Below are 23158 nucleotides of genomic sequence, written 5' to 3' on the forward strand. Positions count from 1 at the left end.
TCTGAACTCCCATGCCTATAAAATCTATGCTGACGGATTGAAAACTGCCAGTATGGTAGGTGCTGCTGCAGTGTTTCATTCACTTACTGTTACAGCCTCATTACCATTAGCATGCAGTGTCTTCACAGCTGAGTTTTATGCCATCAAATTAGCATTTAGTAAAATTATTGAACTTTCCATCTCACCTGCCATAAGGAAGAATTTCTCATCCTATCCTGAAAGACATTCATTCCCAGCTAATCTCCTGCAGCATGTCCAATCAGTCAATCAGTTTTTGTTGGATTCCTGGCCATTCTGGTATTCCAGGAAATGAAAGTGCTGATCTTGCTGCTAAACATCCACAATTATCTCTCTTACAACATCCTCAGGCTCCTCACACTGACTATAAACCCATCATTTGCAAAGCATGCTTCGATAATTGGTCACATATCTGGAAAAGTAACACCAACAATAAACTGTGCCAAATAAAAGAAGATCCAAAGCTGTGGCTCTCTGGCTTAAGATGAGACAGACGAAAGGAAGTGGTATTGACAAGCTGAGAATTGGACACATTAATCACACTCATCTCTTTCTGTTATTGGGAGAAACCCCACCTCAGTGCTCATCCTGTCAGACGCAACTTACGGTCCGTCATTTTTTGGTTGATTGTCCTTTACATTCAACCATCCAGTCAAACACTTTTCAGTCACTCTCCATGTTGATTATATTACCTGATTTATTTCATTTCTTAGGAATTGAAGCAAATACTGAAGAACTTTTATTGTATCTGAAACATATTGGCTTGTACAGGAGCATATGATTCAACATCTATAACTATATGTTGCCTGTAAATAAACAGTGAACAAACACAATTTGGCCTCAGTAGCCCTTGTGTCGTTAAGCCCAATACCAACAACAAATGACAAAGCTCCTTTTCTTTACACTGACTACTATTTACTTAAGAATGCACATTGAGAGTTTGAAAGGATATTTATGAAAAATGATTTTTGTTATGTTTGCAACGTTTGTGGTCTTCTGTGGTTCAAAAACGACACAAAGAAACCAGCTGCTAAAGATGCACCATTTATACTCACTGCATTTCTCAGTGTTGACGTCGACAGGATCCTTGTGTGTAATAGCTGTAAAGGATCATTTTATGAACAATACCATTCCAGCACTATCTAAGTGGAATGGCTTTGTCTACCCAGAAATTCCATTGCATTTACCGAAGTTGGATTTAGTGACAGAGATGCTTATGTCTCCTTGCTTACTATTCATGCAAATAAGGCCCCTGGGACACACATATGGACAATATGGCATTTGGGCAATGTGCCTCAGGGGCACACCGTCCATGTGTGCGATGCCCACAGGTGCCAGGAGGCCAGAGGTAAAATTCGTTGAATTTTAGAATATTATTTTCTGATGTTTTTAATTAATGGGGTGCCATATAAATTTTTGCACACAGGCGCTGCACACTCCTGTTGTGCTCCTGATGTGCCTATTTTAGTCAACACGATGGTCCAATCTATTATTATTATTAGCCATATGGTGCAAGGAAGCCTGAGGCTTATGACGAGAGAGAGAGAGAGAGAGATTCAGAAGTAGAAGGAAATCACTTAGAAAGAGATCTATTGTGATTTGATACAATCAATAGAGAGGCATGTCAACCAAATATCGAAGCCACACTTTAACAATTCGCATTCTTATTAACCCGATCAGAGAGCTTAACTTGTGTATTTTCTTGTGTTTTATATGCACAAATAAGGTGCCTAAGACATGCATATAGACAATTCAGTATTCTGGGCCAAGTGATCGATGTGCCTGTTTCAGTCAATCTTCCTTGGCACCCCAGGGTCCTGAGCTGGATATCATCATTCTTCTCTTAGGCACCTTATTTGTGCATATAAAACACAAGAAAATACACAAGTCAAGCTCTTTGATCGGGTTAATAAGAACGCGAATTGTTAAAGTGGGGCTTCGATATTTGGTTGACACGCCTCTCTATTGATTGTATCAAATCACAATAGATCAATCATTCTTTGATGACAGTCACATGGAACTTAATTTGGCTAAAGACAACATAAGCGAAGTGGTTCTGATCGAGGAAAATCTCATCACCCAACAGCAAACATTGTGGCGCAATAATAAATATCTTAGAATTGTCCCAGGAAAAAACTAATGTACCACAGAGCTTACTAATTGATGAGCACACAGAGGAACTGTCCTTTCCCAGCATTTATCTTGGACAATTCATAACGTTTTGTGAGAGAATTTACATGTGACTCTATTCATGATGCCAACAAGCGAGCTCAGACAATCTGATCAATGCACCATTACTCCATATCATCTCCTTTACATAGCAATGAAGATAATGAAATTGAGAATGAGAGAATCATTGACGGTGGCTTTCAGATGCATAGGTAAAGATAAAAAACTGACCTGTGAGCAAGTTCAATTCAAAGAATACATTAACAGCAGTATTGAAAACAATTTGGCCTTCCTAAGGACATTCCCAAACTTGACCTACTATGAGGCTCAATGTAAGTGCAATCTATTCACTATAATTAGACAGCTCAGTAAACCTACAATGTTCTTGACTGTGAGTGCCAATGAAATCGACAAAATCGTGTTGATACATGATTTTGTGACATGGAAATGACGTGTGCAAAATCGTCGTTTCCACCATTGACACCTCTTTTGTTCCCTTGGAATTCATTATTCTGTTATGATTTTGTGAGACTTCATTTTTGTGTCGCAAAATCATGACATATTGGTTTTATTTCAGTCCGAAATTTAGTAGATGCCACCAAAGATGTTTTCGTATCCAAAAAAAATGCCACTGAACAGAAAATATCAATTAGTATGTATATATTACAGTTTAATTAAGCTATGTATGTAAGCATACATGGTCTCCGATCAATACAACTAAATGGGAAATATAGCTCTCACACTCTCACACATTTGACATTTGACATGTTTACATGGGAGCTCATACGTGAGGTGAGAATAGTGTGTTTCTGCCTTTAAGGCAGAAACACACTATTCTCACCCCACACACACACATACGAACCTTGTGTGTGTGTGTGTGTGTGTGTGTGTGTGTGTGTGTGTGTGTGTGTGTGTGTGTGTGTGTGTGTGTGTGTGTGTGTGTGTGTGTGTGTGTGTGTGTCAGTTCGATAAGCCTAGACAGCTCAGTAAACCTACAATGTTCTTGACTCTGAGTGCCAATGAAATCAATTGGCTGCCATTCATCCCTTGTTACATGAATAGTGGCCTCAGTTAGTTCACCCGCATGTGTTATCCTACAAGTGTGTGTGTCTTGGACTGTTCTCCTGCATTTGTTAACTTTTCTTTATAAAAAGTATTCATGCAGCATCCCAGATGTGGGTAAGTGTCCTGGTTCCAAGAAGCTAAGCAATATTCTCACCACACACACACACACACACATACGAACCTTGTGTGTGTGTGTGTGTGTGTGTGTGTGTGTGTGTGTGTGTGTGTGTGTGTGTGTGTGTGTGTGTGTGTGTGTGTGTGTGTGTGTGTGTGTGTGTGTGTGTGAAACATATAAATGAGAGTGCAAAAGAAAAGCATTAAGTATAGAAGAGAAACTTGAAATAATAGAACGTTTTGAAAGAAATGAAAGAACATGATATCTCAAGAGCAAGAGGCTTAAGTGAATCCACATTGCGCACCATCAGAGACAATGCCACAAAAATAAAAACTACATGTATAGCTGGAACAACTTCAAGTGCCCCAAAGTTAATTAGAACAAAGCCTAAAGAAATAGAAGAAATGGAATGATTGCTAAGTATATGGATTGAAGACCAAACCAAAAATAAAAAATTGGGAGCAAGCTTTCTCACAGACCTTAAAAAGAAATCACCAAATCCTGCAGAAGTGGCTCCTTTTAATGCTAGTAGCGGCCGGTTTAGTGGCTTGAAACACTGCTACTCTTTTTCACAATGTTAAACTGTTTGGTGAAGCCGCAAGTGCAGATGAGGAAGCTGCAAAGGTATTTCCACCTGTGGTACAGAAAATAATTGAAGGTAGTGGCTACACATTAGATCAGATTTTCAATCTAGATGAAACAGGACTCTGTTGGAAATGTATGCCTTCAAGGACCTACATCTCTAACGCAGAAGCACATGCCTCAGGATTTAAGGCTGCAGAGGCAGACTGGCCATAAGACTCTCCTGGTAAGTGGATTGGAGGCCAGTGTGATTTTGACCATAAACACTAGTATGACTAGAAGACTGCTACATGTTTTCCTCGGTTAGAATATTTGACCCAGTCTGCCTCTGATAGCAGTCATCAAGTAATCCCAATGTTTGTAACTTTTTGTGACCCCCAGAATAAGAATGAAAACCAAAATCACCAAAACCCCTTCCTTTCCAACAGAAACGAGCAGTGAAACTTCCAATTAACATATATGTTATATAGGATCCTATCACCATGCTTGTTGTCTTCCCCTCCTTCCTCTTTACCCTGTGTTTGTTTCTTCAGTTATGCAAAGATTCCACTGAGAATAGTTGATAGGTTGTTCAAACAGCTAAATCTGGATTTTTGTGTTTCTAAATGGAACCAACTTTTTTTTTTTTTTTGGAAGCTCTCATCACATTAAATTGTCTTTATTGCAGAATGATTGCTTTCCTCACTACGTTGTTTTAATGTGCCGTAGCCGAGTGGTCAGGAGCGAGAGTGCATAGCACGCGTTCCTTGACTGGACCGGGGTTCAAGCCCGTGACTACTAAATACGATAAATATTTGTATTGGTGATTTATTGTAAACTCTACTGACTTGGTTGTCGTGCCAGAGTATAAACAGAAAATTTATTTATAATGACCTGAACATATTAATTGGCATAATATTAATAAAAAAAGATTCTTGGCCATCTTTCTGTTTGTTTTTTTTTTGTTGTTTTGTTTTCAAAAATGTAATTATATCATGATCAATATGCCATGATCTAGCCAAAGAAAATTGAAACCAAAATTTGGGTTACCATGCCATTCATTATCTAGATTCATTTTACATTAAAAACTATGCTGGTTGTGATGTTACATAGAGTCACACTGCTTGAGCAGAAAAGTGAAGTGTATCAGATATTTTTTTACGTTATCTAATGTGTTAAATGTGTTAAACAATTTTTATTGTTACTTCTTAATATCATAGATCAGGGCCATCCATTAGCCAACATATAGACCATATGATGCCTGTCAGTTAATATGTGGCCCATAAAAACATTTCCCTTATTTTCAAAATAAAGAGATTTACAAGAGCATATATACAAGAATTCTCTTTTGTAAAAGTGCGTAAACCAATGTACTTAGCTCTCTTTTATAGACAAGTACTATCAGATGTTAATCTTTTGCCAACAAAAGAGATTTTACAGTGTTGCTTATATAAAAATTCTTCTTTTGTTAAATTATGCAAATCAGTATTTTCATCCTTTAGAGTAATAAAATTAGCACATGCAAACCCTTAGGCTGTTAAGATTTGGACAGCCCTGTCATAGATTGTCAGAATGCCAACATAAAAATAACATATCAACTGACTGTTATGCAGTATTCATCAGAATCTACCTTTTGGAATCAACTTTATTCATAATTATGTCTATTTTGTTTTCTTTCAGACCAGCTGCTAACTTCACTGTTGTCATTGCTTATTTGCTTATCCTTTCTTGGTTTCTTAATGACATTACCAAAAAAAAAAAAAATAATAATAATAAAAAGTATATATATATAACAGGAATATAGCTCATTGGCCAATGGTCAGCTGGTGTTCATGTTCTGCAACTGTTTAATAGTTCAAGTACCAGAACAAATAAACCAGACTTTATTAACCATTCCCGTGTTCCATATTTTGCAAGTTTCTGGATTTCAAAATTTTGGACTGTAGAAGCTTCTTGGTATTAAGCAAAAATCGGTAAATTGAAGGTTTTGTGGTTATCATTAATAGTGCTAAATAAAAGTACATTTTTTTATTTATTTATCTTTAAGTGGCAAATGTTTAAAATGGCCCCTTCATGCCTAAATATGACCTTTGCATGGCATGTAATGATTGTCAAACTCAGCAGGAGTAGTAGAGACCACTAATCTTAAAGACCTCTTCTCCATAAGCCAAAGAAGAATGAATGACCTGTTATTCCACAAAAGACATTGATTGAGAAGCATTGCTGGAGTTGCAGAGCTCATACGGGGTATCAGTCCCCACCACCACCACTTTCCACATACGTGTTGCAAAAAATGAGGATTCTACTTTTCATGAATGAAGCATCATCTGTTATCAGCAGCTTACTTGTGAAGAGCAGATCTATTACATGTTTATTAAAAACCCACTGGTAGAATTATAGTCATTGTGATAGGTTAAAGTATGTACATGCTAGAGATGCAATAGATATTCATGCAATATTCTCTACACTAGTCAGCAGTAACTGAACCTATGTGGCTAGCCTGTGAATGCTGGTTTAAGTTTCTGCTTGAACTAAATTCAAACTATTCTTCATTTGCCATTTGCTGCAGTATGCCATCCAGTGTCTAGATGGCAAAGACAGCATACAGCTATACCTTTAATCATCTGTTGCATTTAAAAAATGTTTTGCAGTTAAGAATTGAAGGATAGGGGAGGTATTTTTCATTGGAATCTGTTAAAATGCATCTGAATTTACTTTAGCTTTACCCATAATCAGATTTACCGTATTTCCCCATGTATAAGACACACCTTTTTTCTAAAAATTTGGGGTCTAAAAACTGGGTGCGTCTTATAGTGGTTGTAGATTTTTTTTACTCACTTCCCGCCTTTTCGCACTTGTTACCGGTATATTAGGTTACGTTTTGCCACGTTCTGCCCAGAAATGGCTCAGAAAAGATTTTCGTACAGTGCTGAATTCAAGTTAAAAGTGATCCAGTTTGCAAAAGTGAATGGAAATCGTGCTGCTGAATGTAAGTTTGGTCCTCCTCCAACTGAGAAAACAATCTGAGACTGGCTATGGAAAGAAGAAACCCTACTGAAAACGCCACAGCAGAAGAAGGCCATTAGAGGCAAGTCAGCAAAATGGCCTGATTTAGAGAGGGAATTGAAGATATGGATTGAGGAGCAAAGGGCAAGTGGAATTCCTGTGTCCACAAAGATGGTTCAGCATGAGGCAAGAAGGATTGTTGATGAAAAAGAAGTTACTGATTTCAAAGGAGGACACAATTAGTGCTTCAGGTTCATGAAACGGAATGGACTAAGCATGTGTACACACACCAGACTTGCCTGAAAGCTATGAGCAGAAGGTCCTTGAATTTCATCGTTTTGTCATTCAATGTCGGAAGACACATCAGTTTGAGTTGGGACAGATTGCAAATATGGACAAAGTCCCCCTTCAATTTGATGTCCCAAGTAATAGAACTGTTGATAAGAAGGGGTGAAAACTAACTGTGAAGACAAGTGGACATGAAAAGAGCCATTATACAGTTGTTGTAGCTTGTTGTGCCGACGGAACCAAGCTGCCTCCTATGCTGATTTTCAAACGCAAAACAAAGCCAAAAGAGGACATTCCTCGAGGAGTGATTGTCCACGTTCATGACAAGGGTTGGATGGATCAGGATGGGATGAAGATCTGGTTTGAGAAAGTTTGGAGTAGGAGACCAGGTGGGCTCTTATGCAAACCTGCCCTATTGGTGCTTGATCAGTTCAGGGCACACATAACAAAAAATACAAAGAAGATTGCTGCAGAGCAAAAAACAAAACTTGCCATCATACCTGGAGGCTTGACATCCCAGCTCCAACCACTTGATGTCAGCATTAACAAACCCTTCAAAGCTGCCACAAGAGACGAATGGAACCAATGGATGAAGTCTTCTGGGGACATTTTGACACCAGCAGGAAGAGTGAAGAAACAAACTATAGGAGAAGTTTTTACCTGGATGAAAAGATCCTGGGATAATATCAAGATTGAGATCATTGTCAAGTCATTTAAGAAGTGTGGCATTTCAAATGCCATAGATGGAACTGAGGACAAGGCAATATATGAAGACAGTGATTCGTCATCAGACACGATGAGGACAAGCTAATGGATGGGAGTTTTGACAGTGATGAGTTGTATGAATTTTATGATGAATAAAACTTGAGTTCAATAACTTTATGTAATACATTTTTTTTTTTTTCAAATTTTAGGCCCTAAAATTAAGGTGGGTCTTATACATGGGAAAATACAGTACATCTGCCGTTTAGAAATGCAATATTGCTTTTGTTACATAACACACTTCTTTGTTGAAAGTGTATATGTGTTCCAAACAAAATACATATTCTGAAAAGCAACATTGCAATAAGAACAGATTATTCTAATTTTATTGTCCATTGTTTATTGAGTTGCAACACTTATGATTTAATTGTCATGCTATAACACCTGATTTTTGTTTAAAAGCTGACAAAAAAACATGAAGTGGCTGCATCTCATTAAGTATAAAGACCAATATGTGCATGAATTGTTTTGTGTATTTCATCTACAAGGTAGGAGCCTTCTTAATTGTGTCACATGATTATGATTTTATTACACCCAATGTTATGGACTAGCAAATTCATCTGTTTTGTGTAGCAATCAAATGGCTGAACCATCCAATAATTCATCATCGAATGATCAAGATACTCTAGAAGAATGTATGGTATGCTCAGACATGAAAAGAGATACCTTATTTGGTCCTTGTGGTCACATTGCAACGTGTTCTCTATGTTCACCCAGAGTTAGAAAATGTCTTATGTGTAAAGAACCTGTACAGTCAAGAATCAAAGTAAGTTTATACTGTGGATTGTATTCCTGTAATTTATACTATGTGATCTTTTAACAACAACTACTATTAATTCCTGCCATGTGAAAAAATAATAATAATAAATAATTGAACGCCATCTTTAAAAAAAAATTTAACAGCATTTTTATTTTTCCATTTCCATTTAAATTTACTAAAAAAAAAAAAATTTTTTTTTTTCCTTCCAGGAGCAGTTAAAGTTAATTGATACAGTTTTCTCTGAGCTACATATTCTCTGCCTTCTTTGAATTAGGTATTGTCATGGCCCACACGTTCTGCTACGCAACAAAGCAGTCATCCAGCCTCTCGAAGGTAGATAATCTACCCTCTGTTGAAGATGCTGAGTTGCTAATATTGATGTTGAACATGACGTCTCAGCATTCTTTACAATCTCCTTGCATTTTTAAGTTGGTTTCTGTGAGAGAGAGGTCTGTTAACTGCATTACACATGCATTGCTTTGAACTCCACAATCTCTATGTTCTTATTTATATCAGCTGAGGCCTCTGCACAATTGGTCCCATATTTTAATCATTTGTATATCTCAGTGCAACTCATCCTCCTTCTGATTTGCATGTGCTTCTCATTCCTTCTGGATGCTGCAATTTCAATGTCACAGAGTTTATTATTAAATATTGTTTCAATAAAAAGTTCTATGAAACATGCAAGTGTTTGGTTACTTTTGGCAATATAGTGTGTGTGTGTGTATATATATATATCCATGTTAGGCAAAAAATTATTTATAAATTTTACAATCACAGATAACTTAAGGTTATTAATACAGATTAATGCCATCGTTGTGAAAGATTATGCTTTGCATCAGTCTGTATTAATTTGATATGTTCTAGATATATTAAAAGGTTGATATAGTAGAATTTGGTAGTGTAAAAACATCGGATTAGAAATGAGGTAACAAGCTGAGTAAGTTAAGGTGTAGTCTGAGAATGGCCTGTAAGTCAAAACAGCCCAAGTAACGTACAAAGGCCAAGGCCGGCACTGGGGCAAAACCTAGAAGTACATTATATATACAATATAAGGTGAAAGTAAAGCAAAATGAGATAAAAAGTAGTAATAGTAGTAACATAAAATGTAATGAACTAAAAAACATAAATTGAAATATAAAGGGCAAAATTATAAAATGTGTTAATTATGGATTGGTAGATATATTGAAAGGGACTTTATCGAGGGCTAACCCTCTCAATATATCGGCCCATAATTAATGCAGCTATCTGTTTCTGTTGTCAACTGCCCGCATAATATGGTCCGAATAAATGTAGGATAGTGTAATAATAATAATAATATTGGTAATAATATAGTACCAAACTATGTAAGGTAATTTGGAAGTATTATAATATAAGGGCCAAAAGCTGATAATAAGCAAATTTAGATTAGTAGTTTACGGGCAAGATGACTATTAGCCCGTCAGCGTCTGCTGACGAGGCTACTAGAGACGATCATATTCAAAGCCGCTAAGTGGATTTTTCTTATTTATTGATTTGAAATTATTGTTTTTCTAAAACTTTTGATTTAAATTTAGTAGTATAACATTATTTTGTGATTTTCTGATTAATTTGGTGTATTTATTCTTTACTCGGCCTTGTAATTGCATAAAAATATTGGTAAGGGTTTCCACGTGTTTCAACTCTGCTACCGTTCGTAATTTTCCCGCCTTTGTGATACGATAGTACTTTGTGATACGAGCGTTACTTGAACTTCGTTAGCAGTTAAATTGTACGTTTAAATAAATACATATAATGACTTAGATTACAAACGTAATATAATTAATTATATTTAACATAATTAATAACATAACATAATTAATTATAATTAATTAATAAATTAATAGAATCATGCAGCAAAGCAAAAGGCTCAAGCTAATGGAAGTGCTGTGGCTCAGAGCAGAACTGAGGGGGGCAGTTGTCCTCTGACTCACAGCCTTATAAAATGCACTGTTTGCTTGATGTTTGCAGAGCAATCGGGTACGGGACATGATACTGCCAAGGGGAATGTCTTTGTGTGTGCGCGATGCAAGGAGTGTATCGATATCAGGCAACAACTCGGCGTTCTTGTGGGCCTATATGAGAGCTTGAAGGACAGGGTGGATGCCCTCGAAGAAACTAAATTGAGGGGCCCATCAAGCTCTCAGCTGCCCACATCAACGCCAGAGCTTGCACTTGGGCATCGCGTGACACAGAGGCAACTCCCAAGGCAGAATGCGCTGGTCCCGAAGGAACTAGTAGTTGTTGGTGACTCTATTGTCAGGGAAACGGGGAACATGCTTTGTAAAAAAGATAGGTAGAACAGGACCAGGGTATGTCTGCCAGGGGCAAAGGTTGATGACGTTGTAGAGCAAATATCATCTTTTAAGGGCACAAAAGGTGATATAGTTGTACACGTTGGCACTAATAATATTAAGAGTAGGAGACTGGCAGAATTACTTAACAAGTACAGGTCACTGTTGAACAAAAGCCGAGAATTAGGGTCGAATTTGAAAGTGTCTGCAATTCTGCCCAGACACGATAGGAGGGAGTATATGATGAGAGCCTTGTCGATCAATTCGGCCCTGGAAAGATTGTGCAAGGCTCAAGGGGTAGAATTTTTTTCAGCCTGGACTGTACTTGTTAACAGGAGAGATTGCTTCTACAGGGATGGGATACACTTAAATAGAAAGGGTGCAAGAATATTTGCTGATGCTATCGAGGCAGTGTTAGGTGGGTCGGAAAACTGCTAGCTTGACAAAGACCAATGATTGACAGTAGCCACTGGCAGAGGTGAAAGAGATTCTTGCACTACTTCTATTAGAATGAGCAGAAGCCTGAAAAACAAGATGCATGGTATTTCAGAGACTGCTGGGAGCCATTGCAGTACAAATAAACACATGGGTTGTGTTAGGGTAGCTAAGAATAGAAACAGGTGCAGGTATACTTGCGTGTACACCAATGCTAGGAGTTTAGTAAATAAATTTGATGAATTTGAGGTATTGCTCAAAACATCAAAGGCAGATATTGTTGGGATATCAGAGACGTGGTGTCACACAGATATAAGGGATGCAGAACTGCAATTTGGGGAGTACAACGTCTACAGAAAGGATAGACAGGATAGGAAGGGGGAGGGGTTATGCTATTAGTTAAGAAACACATAAAAACCAAGGAAGTGAAGCCAGTCGACATCGCTGGACAGTGCAGTGTTGAGTCAGTTTGGTGTGACATACGCATTGGGAGATCAAAATTGAGAGTAGGAGTGTGCTATAGGCCTAATGACTCTGATGAGTATAATAAGGAACTGTACAGGGAAATAGAGTGGGCCAGTAAATCAGAGAGTCTTATAATGGGAGATTTTAATTTCCCAGATACTGACTGGAATTTGGGGGCTGGTTACTCACACACTAGCAGGGCTTTTGTGGATTTATTGGATGATTGTTTTCTACATCAGCATGTTCGGGAGGCAACTAGAGGGAGTAATACTCTTGATTTGATTATCAGTAGTGATTCTTCATGCATTAAGAATCTGCAGATAAATGAACCACTAGGTGGCAGTGATCACAGTGTGCTGAAGTGGGATTTACTCAAAGAGGTAACTACCGTTAGGGGTAAAGGGAAGAGTTATTGCTTCCGTAAAGGCGACTACGATGGACTGAGACAGTATTTAAATTCTATACAGTGGGACCAACTGATGATGTTACCAACAGCAAATTCAAAATGGGAAGCATTCAAAGAACTTATCTTGGAAGCTACTAGGCTTTACATACCAACTAAGAAATATTGTTCAAGGTTTAGGCCAAAATGGATGTCAGATGAACTAATGAGGCATATGGCAGAGAAGAAAAATGCATGGGATACTTACAAATTAACACATGACACAGAAGCCTATGATAGATACAAGTTGATATGCAACCAAGTTACAAAGGAGGTTAGGCAGGCGAAGGCAGATTACGAGAAATCCTTGGCAAGGGATGCAAAGAAAAACAGCAAAGAGTTCTTTACTTATGTAAACTCTAGAAGGAAGGGGATGAATCAGATTGGTCCACTTGATATTGATGGGCCAACTGTTGATGATCCTGCTCAGGTAGCTAACAAACTAAATGAATATTTTGCATCGACATTCACACATGAGGAGTTATTCATCAAGGGGAATGCCAGAAGAGGTGTATTCAACTCTAGCAGTAAGCTACAGAATCTTGAAATAACTGAGAGTAAAGTGGAGGAGAAACTGTTGAAGATAAACACAAGAAAGGCACCCGGGGTGGATGGGATCTATCCAGTTATATTAAAGGAGGCAGCAAAGGAAGTAAGCAAACCCTTAGCCATAATTATGAGAGCTTCCTTGGACTCAGGGGAGGTACCCATAGACTGGAAATGTGCAAATGTGACCCCAATTCACAAAGGAGGATCAAAGGCTGACACAAGTAATTATAGACCTGTGAGCTTAACTTCTGTTCCAGGAAAATTAATGGAGGCACTGGTTAAAGAAGCACTGCAGGATCATTTAGACAAGACTTCAGTTATAGCTCAGACACAGCATGGTTTTGTTAAGGGGAAGTCTTGCCTGACCAACTTGATTGGATACTATGATGCAGTCACAAAAGAACTGGATGCAGGGAATAACTTTGATATTATATACTTGGATCTTAGAAAGGCTTTTGATACTGTTGCACATGGAAGACTGCTACACAAATTGGAGCAGTGTGACATTGGAGGCAAATTGCTGCTATGGATAAAGGGGTGATTGAGGGGGAGAAGACAGAGAGTGGTAATCAATGGACACTGCTCATCGTGGACTAATGTTATTAGTGGAGTCCCTCAGGGCTCAGTGTTGGGTCCATTATTGTTTTCTGTATTTATAAATGATATTGATGATGGTATATCAAGCTTAATGTCCAAGTTTGCAGACAATACAAAGGTTGGCAGGGTTTTTAAGGACACTACTGACGCTATGCTGTTGCAACAGGATCTGGAAAGGTTGAGCAGATGGGCTGAGAGGTGGCAAACGAAGTTTAACATTGACAAATGTAAAGTACTACACATGGGAAACAGCAACCTCAGAGCAACATATCAACTCTGTGGTACTACACTGACAGCGGTAGAGAATGAAAGGGACTTGGGGGTGGTTGTGCAGGCAGATATGAAGTTCTCTGAGCAGTGCAGACGGGCTGCAAGAGTAGCTCATGGAGTATTGTCAATGATATACAGGAATTTTTCCAGCAGGGATAAGGAGGTGATTATTCCATTGTATAAGGCAATGGTCAGGCCACACCTAGAGTACTGTATACAGGTCTGGAGGCCTCATTTCAAGAAGGATGTAGAGCTGCTGGAACGAGTACAGAGAAGGGCAACAAGATTAGTGAATGGAACAAAGGGGTGCTCTTACGAAGAAAGGCTTAAGGTTTGCAAATTACAGTGTCTGGAGACTCGGCACCAGCGAGGTGATCTTATAGAGGTGTATAAAGCCTTGAATGGTTTAAGCATGCTCAATGCTGATGGGATTCTTCCTCTAGCTCAGAAAAATCACCTGAGAGGGCATAAATTCAAATTGAGGAAAGACAGATGTAGGATAGACGTGCGGAAATTTGCCTTTAGCCAGCGGGTGGTTGGTTGGTGGAACAGACTTCCATCCCTTGTGGTGGAGGTTGATAGCCTAAATAAGTTTAAGGCTCAGCTGGACAGGTATTTTGAACGAACAGAGGGGTGAAGTGGAAGTGGGTTTTTTTTTTTTTTTTTTGGCTGATGCTGCATAAGCTTGCTTTCTTGCATCAAATGCCTCTACTAATGCTAATGCTAATGCTAAGATAGCTTAGTAGCATAAAGAATACAATAAAGCAAGAGTTCCATCCACTGTTGTTTATATATATTTTTTTATATATTTTTTATCTATATTATCTATGTTAAATAGGCAGCATGGGCTAAAGAAAGGAGAACAGAAATAGGTTAAAGAATAGCAATAGTACCTCAATCCCCCTCGAATTGCTCTAATAGTTCATGAGGTATGAAAACATAAGGTTATATAGTATATAGCTAAAAGTATAGAAAAAGGAAGAATACAAATGTACGTGGGAAGAAACCGGGAGCGTAACTTTCCATCCCTTAAAGAAAGGGATCCTAGTTTATGGTTATAAGTATCACATTGTATAGGATGTAGGAGATATACTGTAACTGAAAATAGGAAGCTGAAGATATAGTAAGGAATTAGCATAATATAGATGGAAAGGACCAGATGGTTGATATATATATATATGACAAATTCCTAGTGAAAAAAAATATATATATTATATGTAAGTATGCGTACCACCGGTGAACGTGAAGTTAGAAAGACCGAGAAGTGGAGCACGTGTATTATTTATCTGATGCTGGTAGATGTAGGCGCCCCCGGGGTTCATGAGTTAGTGAAATAAAATCAGAAACAAAACCAAAAAACGGTTCTCTGATGGAGAATAGAGCATATAGCAAATAGGAATATAAAGCAATATAAAGAAATTTATTCCTACCCATGGAGCAAATATAGGTACTACTTTTTCAATGAGTGTAAGCTATATGTGGCTTACTCCATGGGTAGTGCCTACTACAGTAAACCCCCGCTATTTGCGGTATCTGTATTCGCGGTTTCGCGTATTCGTGGTCGCTGATTTGACATAAAATGAAACCCAAAAAAAAATGTGAGTTTTAAAGCGCTATGAACATTTTCCGCCATAAAAAAACATGGGCGTGGCTAAAATTATCTTTCCCGGTCAAAACAGCACTCAGTGGGGGGGAGGAGAGGGGTGAAAAAATCACGAGCGTGGACGTTTCTCGCTAATCCTTGTGGAAGGTTTTGTCGTTTGTTTTTAATTTATATGCTTTTAAAATTGAATAAATTTATCAATTTATAAATTGATATGCTTACAAAATTGATAAATCTACCATTTTGCAGTGTAAAACAGACTTTTTCGAGTGTGTTAACGGAAGAAGGTGACTTTATTTGGACAAGTTCTTTCTAACCCATACAAAAATATGGCTACGAATAACAATAGAAATGTGAATGTGAAATTATCAAAGAAGGTGATGACGTTGGCGAATAAAATTGAGTTATTAGATAAAATTTCTAATGGTGAAAGTGTCTTCTCAGTGGCAAAACATTATAAAATCAATGAGTCAACAGTACGATCAGTCAAGAAATCGGAAGAAAAAATCTGCCATAGTGTCCGTGAAAACGCGCTAATTGCTTCAAAAATTTGCTCTGTAACTCGTGATGTTAAATTAGAAAAAATGGAAAAGCTTTAAATCTGTGGATAGAAGACCGAACTCAAAATAAAATTCCGTTAAGTTCACTCATTATTCGTGAAAAGACAAAACTCCTTTATCAACAATTTAGCGAAACTGGTGATAGCACTGGTGGGATAAGTTTTTTAGCTAGCAAAGGCGCTAGTTTGAAAGATTTGTTTGAAATTTCTAATAAATATTACATTTAATATTAAACTGTTTCTTATTTTCATTTCGATGCCATATGCTTGCATTTCACTATGTACTGTCTATGTACATAGTCATATTATGAAGGTACCTATAATACATACATAGACAAAATTTTAGACTAGTTTTTCTTATATATTTCATACTTTGGAACGGAACCCCTTTATCACTATGGGAGCCATAACTCAGTATTCACGTTTTCGGTATTCGCGGCATTTCTCAGGAACGTAACCCCCGCTATTCGCGGGGGTTTAATGTATATACATATGTACAAGCCCTGTGAAGGTGAACAAGTCAGTGATATCGAACACTCAGTATAAGTTTATCTTGTTGCTAGAACTTTATCTGTAATAATATATGGGTTAAGGTTATTGTTATGTTTTTTGTTGATAGCTATCAATATAGCTTTATATAGGTTTCGTGTTATAAAGTAGTATGGGAATCTGTTGTTAATTAATTTGGATTTGAAATCGATAAGTGTGTCTATTATTGCATATATTAATCCTTCTGATGTTTTGGGCCACTATGATGTTACTGTGAATGCGTTTGGAGATATTTGAGTTCCAATTGGTTAAGTCTATAGATTTGAAAGGAAAATCGTTAAGTTTGTCATATAGTTTGATATGTAGTGTGTTGTCTACTATGTGTAAGTCTAGGTCTAAATAGGATGCTTTTTTGGAGCTGTGTGCATTGGTGCATTCTAGTACTAATTCAGGAGGATATATAGTACCGGCTTCGGTGAGGAAGTTGGGTCTATTGATCACGATTAGATTGTCTATATATCTGTATAGTATTAGGTCATTTTTAAAATTGCATTCAAAGTGGTGAAGGTATAGGTTAGCTATGAGGCTGGAGCTACAGGCACCCATAGCTATGCCTATGTGTTGTCTGTATATGTTATTACCATTAAAGATGTAGTTATTGAAAATGCATGAGCTTATAAGGTCGTCCCAGTATTGTTGTTTGTATGGTAAAATATTTTTATATTGTATGTACGGTAGTAATCATTTAGTACAGTTTTTAAACTATTATGGGGGATACTGGTAAATATATTCTTGAAATCGTATGTATTTATATGTTCTATGGTATTTTTATTGGTGTTTAAGTAGTTTAATATAGGGCTATTGTTGAGAATAATATTAGAGTTAATTATATGTCCGAATATGGCATTAAGTATATGTAACGGTTTTTGGCGTGGGATTTTTGCGTAACTGTCTCTACATGAGGTGATAAATCTGAAATCTATAGGTGATTTGTGGAATTTAGGTATGCAGTATAGATAGGGGAATTTGGTGTTTGTGTTGGTTAAATTTAACTTTTTATGCATGGCCAATATTTTCTTTATGGCAGTATTGTAGTTGTAGGATACTAGTTTGTATGTGGGGCTATTATTTATATATATATATATATATATATGTGTGTGTGTGTGTGTGTGTGTGTGTGTGTGTGTGTGTGTGTAATTATACAAATATTTAAATAATGTTGAAATAGTTGGAAACGGAATATATCATAAAATAAAAAGGAGGGTACAGCATACATCAGAAGCAGCAAAAAGCATATTCCTCTACATGATGCTTGAAATATAACTATATAAATTAGAATAAGGATTAAAATAAAAATAAAATAATGCCAGCAGTACGGCAAGACCAGAGCGAAAAAGGAAATTAGACCTAAATTAATTCAAATCAAGCAGGGAAAAGAGGGGTAACAAGAGTAAAAATATTGCAGCAGAAACTCTAAATTAATTTAGAAAATATAAATGTATGAATAATAATTCTTTGAAATTTAAAAGCCAGTTAAATAGAAATTTAACAGTGCCCCCTCTGACGGGCACCAGGTCCAAATTTATGCGAAATATCACCAAACAGAGATATAAACCACTACAATAGAACAAAAATAAACAAAAATAAAAAATAGACTGACCATTATTCCCCATCTCGACAGAAGACCACAAGGTCAATAATGGTCAGGGAATCTCTGCATTTCGAATGCTAGACAAATCGCCGCAAAAGAGAATCAATCCAAAGATCAGTCCGCCACACCAATCCTCAGATCGAACGGCCATTGCAAGGAATTGAACAGCGGTGGTCCTGATGCAGTGAAAATCAAAAATAGAACAGACACGAGCACTCCAGTACAAAGCCACACTACTGACAAATGTAATCTTAACCCGTTTATATAAACGAAAAATGAACTATGGATGAGGGGGCACCGTTAAATTTCTATTTAATTGGTTTTTTAAATTTCAAAGAATTATTATTCGTACATTTGTATTTTCTAAATTAATTTAGAGTTTCTGCTGCAATATTTTTACTCTTGTTATCCCTCTCTTCCCTCCCTGCTTGATTTGAATTAATTTAGGTTTAATTTCCTTTTTCGCTCTGGTCTTGCCGTACTGCTGGCATTATTTTATTTTTATTTTAATCCTTATTCTAATTTATATAGTTACACACACACACACACACACACACGCACACACGCACGCACACACGCACACACACCTGTACAGGGTCCTTAAGGTTTCTGATAGATTAGGAACACCAGAAACTCAGGTGGAACGTATTAGTATATGCATATATAGAAACTTTGCTAGCAGGGATTAGGAGATGATTATTTCATTGTACAAGACAATGGTTAAGCTGCATTTTGAGTACTGTATATAGGTCTGGAGGCCTAATTTTAGGAAGGATGTAGATTGCTGGAACAGGTGCAGAGAAGGGCAAAAGGTTAGTTGAGGAAACAAAAGGGTGGTCTCACCACAAAAGACTTTAGTTCTGCAATTTGCAGCAAGCATCTGGAGACTAGACACCTGCAGTGATCTGATTGAGGTGTTTAAGGTTCTGAATGGATTGAGCAAGCTCAATGCTAATGGAACCCTTTCTCTTGGACAGATTGCACACATGAGATGGCATAAATTCAAATTGAGGAAGGATGGTTACAAAATAGATGTGTGGAATTTTTCCTTCAACCACCTGATGGCTGAAGTAATAATTGGAATAAACTTCCAATTATTACTTCAGATAATTGGAACAAACTTCCATCTGTTATTGTGGAAGTGGGTAGTTTGAATGAATTCAAAAAAGAACTAGACAAACTATTGAAGGAGATGGCCAGGGTTTTTTTTGGCTGATGCTTTATAAGCTTTCTTCTGCAATGTTTGCCACTACTATTACTAATAGTAATATAACATAAATTAAGCCTTCATTACATATACGAATAGCTTTACTCTAAAAAGTTTCTTTTGAACTTTTCTTATTGTTTTAATTTTTGATATTTATATTTTTTAATGTTTTTATATGTTTTTCTTATTTTGAAATTGTTATCCTTTATACTGGTTGTGGGTGAGAGCCTGGATTGACTGTTGACCAGAAAAAGATTGAATGGAACAAAATTCTTAAAGTAAATGTTGAAAATGTTCATCATTTACTTTGAGATATTTTTCACACAAGTTATTTTTGAGAATTTTTTTGAATTATTATTTTTTAATTATTTGGAATTATTTCCTTTAGATTGAAGAATGTGTTGTATGTTCAGATAAACGAGCTTCTGTATTGTTTAAACCTTGTGGCCATATGTGTGCTTGTGATGGTAAGTATTAATGTGAATCTTAAATTTCATGTCCAGTTATTGTTATTTCATTTTTAAATATTAAGCTCAGTGGTTTGTTCCATGGAACTCCCTTAAATTTCATTATAGGAGCTGTCTGCAAATTTTATAGTTAATGACATTTAGTGCTTAATTTATGCTTTTGCCATAATTGTTAGGGTGCAATAAACTAAGCTGAAAAATTAATAAATTAAAATTGACATTACATAAACAAAAATTGACACGTGTAATAAATGCAGTTGTATGAGTCAAAAAATGCTGCTTTAAAAAAGTAAAAAATCTCTAACATTAAACATTTCCATAATGTTAAAAAAATTTGAGCATATATAGCAAATTATGCTAAGATAATGGGAGGAGGCAGGTTTGAGAAGAGGCTTCATCCCCACACAGATTGATTTTTCCCCCTCATATTTTTCAGCCATTTTCAGTGGTGGTTTAGTGAACAGAATTAGCAGTCCTTCTTTTCTCTCCAGTAGCTGATTTGCATGAAGTCATCCAATGTTTTCATTAACCTATTCAGCAGTTTGTATGTAGCTCTGCATTTTGAAGGTCACTTCAAACAATGAAAAAAAAACAACTTGTACATCAATATCTGTTGATGTACGAGTTGTCTTGAAATTTTTCTAATACATGCTGCTATCTTTATCCAGTGTTTCCAAGTTACGTTTCCATGATGACTGAGGAAGTGGATGTCCATCAACCGCTTGAAATGAGGACAGCTGCAGAAATTCAAGAGCTTGTGGTTTGTCCCTCAGAATGGTGGCTGTTGAGATGGATATGAATAAGGAGATGATTTGTCAAATACTGCATGAAGATTTAGATAAAAGGAAGGTCTGTACAAATTTGTGCCACATAGGCCTCGTGGATGAGCAGAACAATGAAGAGAACAATGAGAACCATGCAATGACTTCAGACTTGTCAAGAAAATCCTAATTTCCTCAACTGTGTTGTCACTGTAAATGAGTGTTGTGTGTTTTGCTAAAACTCGGAGACAAAGCATCAGAACATGCAGTGAATGAACTTCAATATCATCAACAAGGCCCAAAAGTTTTAATTTATAGAAGTCCAGGATAAAGACAATGCTATCATGTTTTTCAGAAAACAGGATTCACAAGGAATTTTTACCTGAGGGGGAGAAGTCAGTGCTGTGTTCTTCTACATATAGGTGCTTCAAAGGCTATTGAAGTGCATTTTCCATGTGAAGCTGCAATTTCAAGAGAAAGGCAGCCAGTTCTTCTTGCACGACAATCCCCCTGCCCATTCTGCACTTGTTGTGAAGACATTTCTGACAAAACGTTACATTGTACAGGTCACCCATTCACCTTGTTCTCCCAATATAGCACCAGCAGACTTCTTCAAAACTGCCCTCAAAGGAAAGAGATTTCAGGATGTGGAGGACATAAAGAAAAACCTAACCACCAGACTGAATATCATCTCTTTGGATGCCTTTGCTAACTCTTCTCAGGACTTTTAGAACAGTGTAATAAAGTCATTCAATCAGGTGGTGATTACTTTGAATAAAAATAAAGCCATTTTTGAGCTCCTTCACCTTGTGTTCTTTTCATTGCTCCAGTCCGAGAACTTTATTGCCACAACTTGTATATATACTGTGCTGCCACTTTATTAGGTACACCTACCTAGTAGCGTGTTGAGCCTCCTTTAGCCTTCAAAACAGCCTGAATTCATCTAGGCATGGATTGAACAAGATGCTGAAAACTTTGTGCAAGAATGGAGTACCATGCAGACATGAGTGTGTCACGCAGTTTCTTGAGATTTGACGGAGGTGTAGGTCTGCAGCGAGCAGCTCTTTCCAAAGATGTTTAATAGGGTTGAGATCCGAGGACTGAGCGGGCCACTGCAGCAAAGAAAAGTCATTGTCATGTTCCTGGAACCATTCCATAGTGATTCGGGCTTTGTGCACTGGTGCATTATCCTGCTGGAAGTAACCATCTGACTGAGGATAAACTGTCAACATGAACAGATGCACTTGGTCAGCAACGATGTTTAGGCATGATGTGGCATTCAGACGGGAATCTATAGGTATCAATGGACCCAACGTGTGCCAAGAAAACATTCCCCACACCATAACACTGCCCCCACTATCTTGCACAGTAGCCGTCAGACATGACGGGTCCATGGATTCTTGTCGTTTTTGCCAAAGTCTGAGCCTTCCATCAACATGATGCACCAAGAACTTCGACTCGTCAGACCAAGCAACTGTTTTCCAATCCTCAGTCCAGTGCTGGTGTTGCTGTGCCCACAGGAGGTGGCTCTCTTGTTCTTCAATGATAACAAAGGTATGCGATGTGGCCGTCGCCTGTTGTAGCCCATTTGCAACAAAGTGCAACTAGTGGTCTGTTGCGATATTTTGTTTTGCACACCAAGGTTGTATTCTGACATGATGTGCGACATTGTGGCCCATCTGTTTGCTTGCACAATTCTAGCCATCCTCCTCTGACCTCTCTCATCAACAAGTGATTTTCTTCCACAGGAGTGATGTTGAGAGTATGTTTTCTGTTCGTTGCACCATTCTCGATACACCCTTGAAACTGTGGTGAGTGAAAAGTTCAAAAGAACTGCCGTTTCAGAAATGCTTTCTTCAGCACGTCTTGCATCTACTTCCATGCCACATTCGAAGTCCATTAAATCATTCCTTTTCCCCATTCTTGCTACAGTTTGTACACTTAACTCAGATGTCTCAAACTCATTTCTGTCGCGGGCCATTTTGTGTGATGGTATGATTTTCGTGGGCCACATAAAATTTTCTTAAATATTATATATTGATTCAGTAGCATAATCAGGATAATTAAAACTCATATGTAATTAACAGTTAAATTTTTATTTAGATCTACAGAATACAAATAATTTAGAATTTAGTATGTATAGTGAAGAAATGGGAGTAAAGTGGCTATTGACGAACTGGTAACCAAAGGAGCGCAAGGCAGCCAAAGTAACACACCTCTATTAGTTACAGTTTATTAGGAAACGTTTCGGAAATTGCTACAAAGACTGAAGATGGATTTTGTAACTATAACAATTTCCGAAACGTTTCCTAATAAATTGTAACTAATAGAGGTGTGTTACTTTGGCTGCCTTGCACTCCTTTGGTTTTAGTATATATAATTGTTATACAGGGTGATTCACTACCAGTGCGACAAACTTGCAGGAGGTGTAGGGGGCACAAAGACGAATCGGAATCACATAGCATTGCAGGGTCCGAAATGCCTTAGTCATGCGGTAGAGGACGTTGAACGGGAGGTTGCGTGAACAGCAATCCCGCTGTAAGTCAGCATTTGCAAACCGTTTCTGTTGAAGAAACCAAGTAGCAAAAGTCCTCCGGAGTGGATAAT

At 37.4% G+C, this 23158-nt stretch overlaps 1 protein-coding gene across 2 annotated transcripts in view; it reads left to right on the forward strand.

Moving 5' to 3' along the window:
• The window catches only part of mib1 (E3 ubiquitin-protein ligase mind bomb 1), a 501099-nt gene that overhangs the window by 434378 nt on the left and 43563 nt on the right, over nt 1–23158 (forward strand). For both annotated transcript variants that reach the window (XM_090372633.1, XM_090372634.1), the window contains 2 exons: nt 8558–8750; nt 19712–19790. In XM_090372633.1, the coding sequence (XP_090228759.1) occupies nt 8558–8750; nt 19712–19790 (272 nt within the window). The remainder of the gene's footprint in view (nt 1–8557; nt 8751–19711; nt 19791–23158) is intronic.

The sequence above is a fragment of the Mastigoproctus giganteus genome, chromosome 4 (genome assembly GCF_048544385.1).
Source record: "Mastigoproctus giganteus isolate SK-2022 chromosome 4, ASM4854438v1, whole genome shotgun sequence".
Lineage (NCBI taxonomy): Eukaryota > Metazoa > Arthropoda > Arachnida > Uropygi > Thelyphonidae > Mastigoproctus > Mastigoproctus giganteus.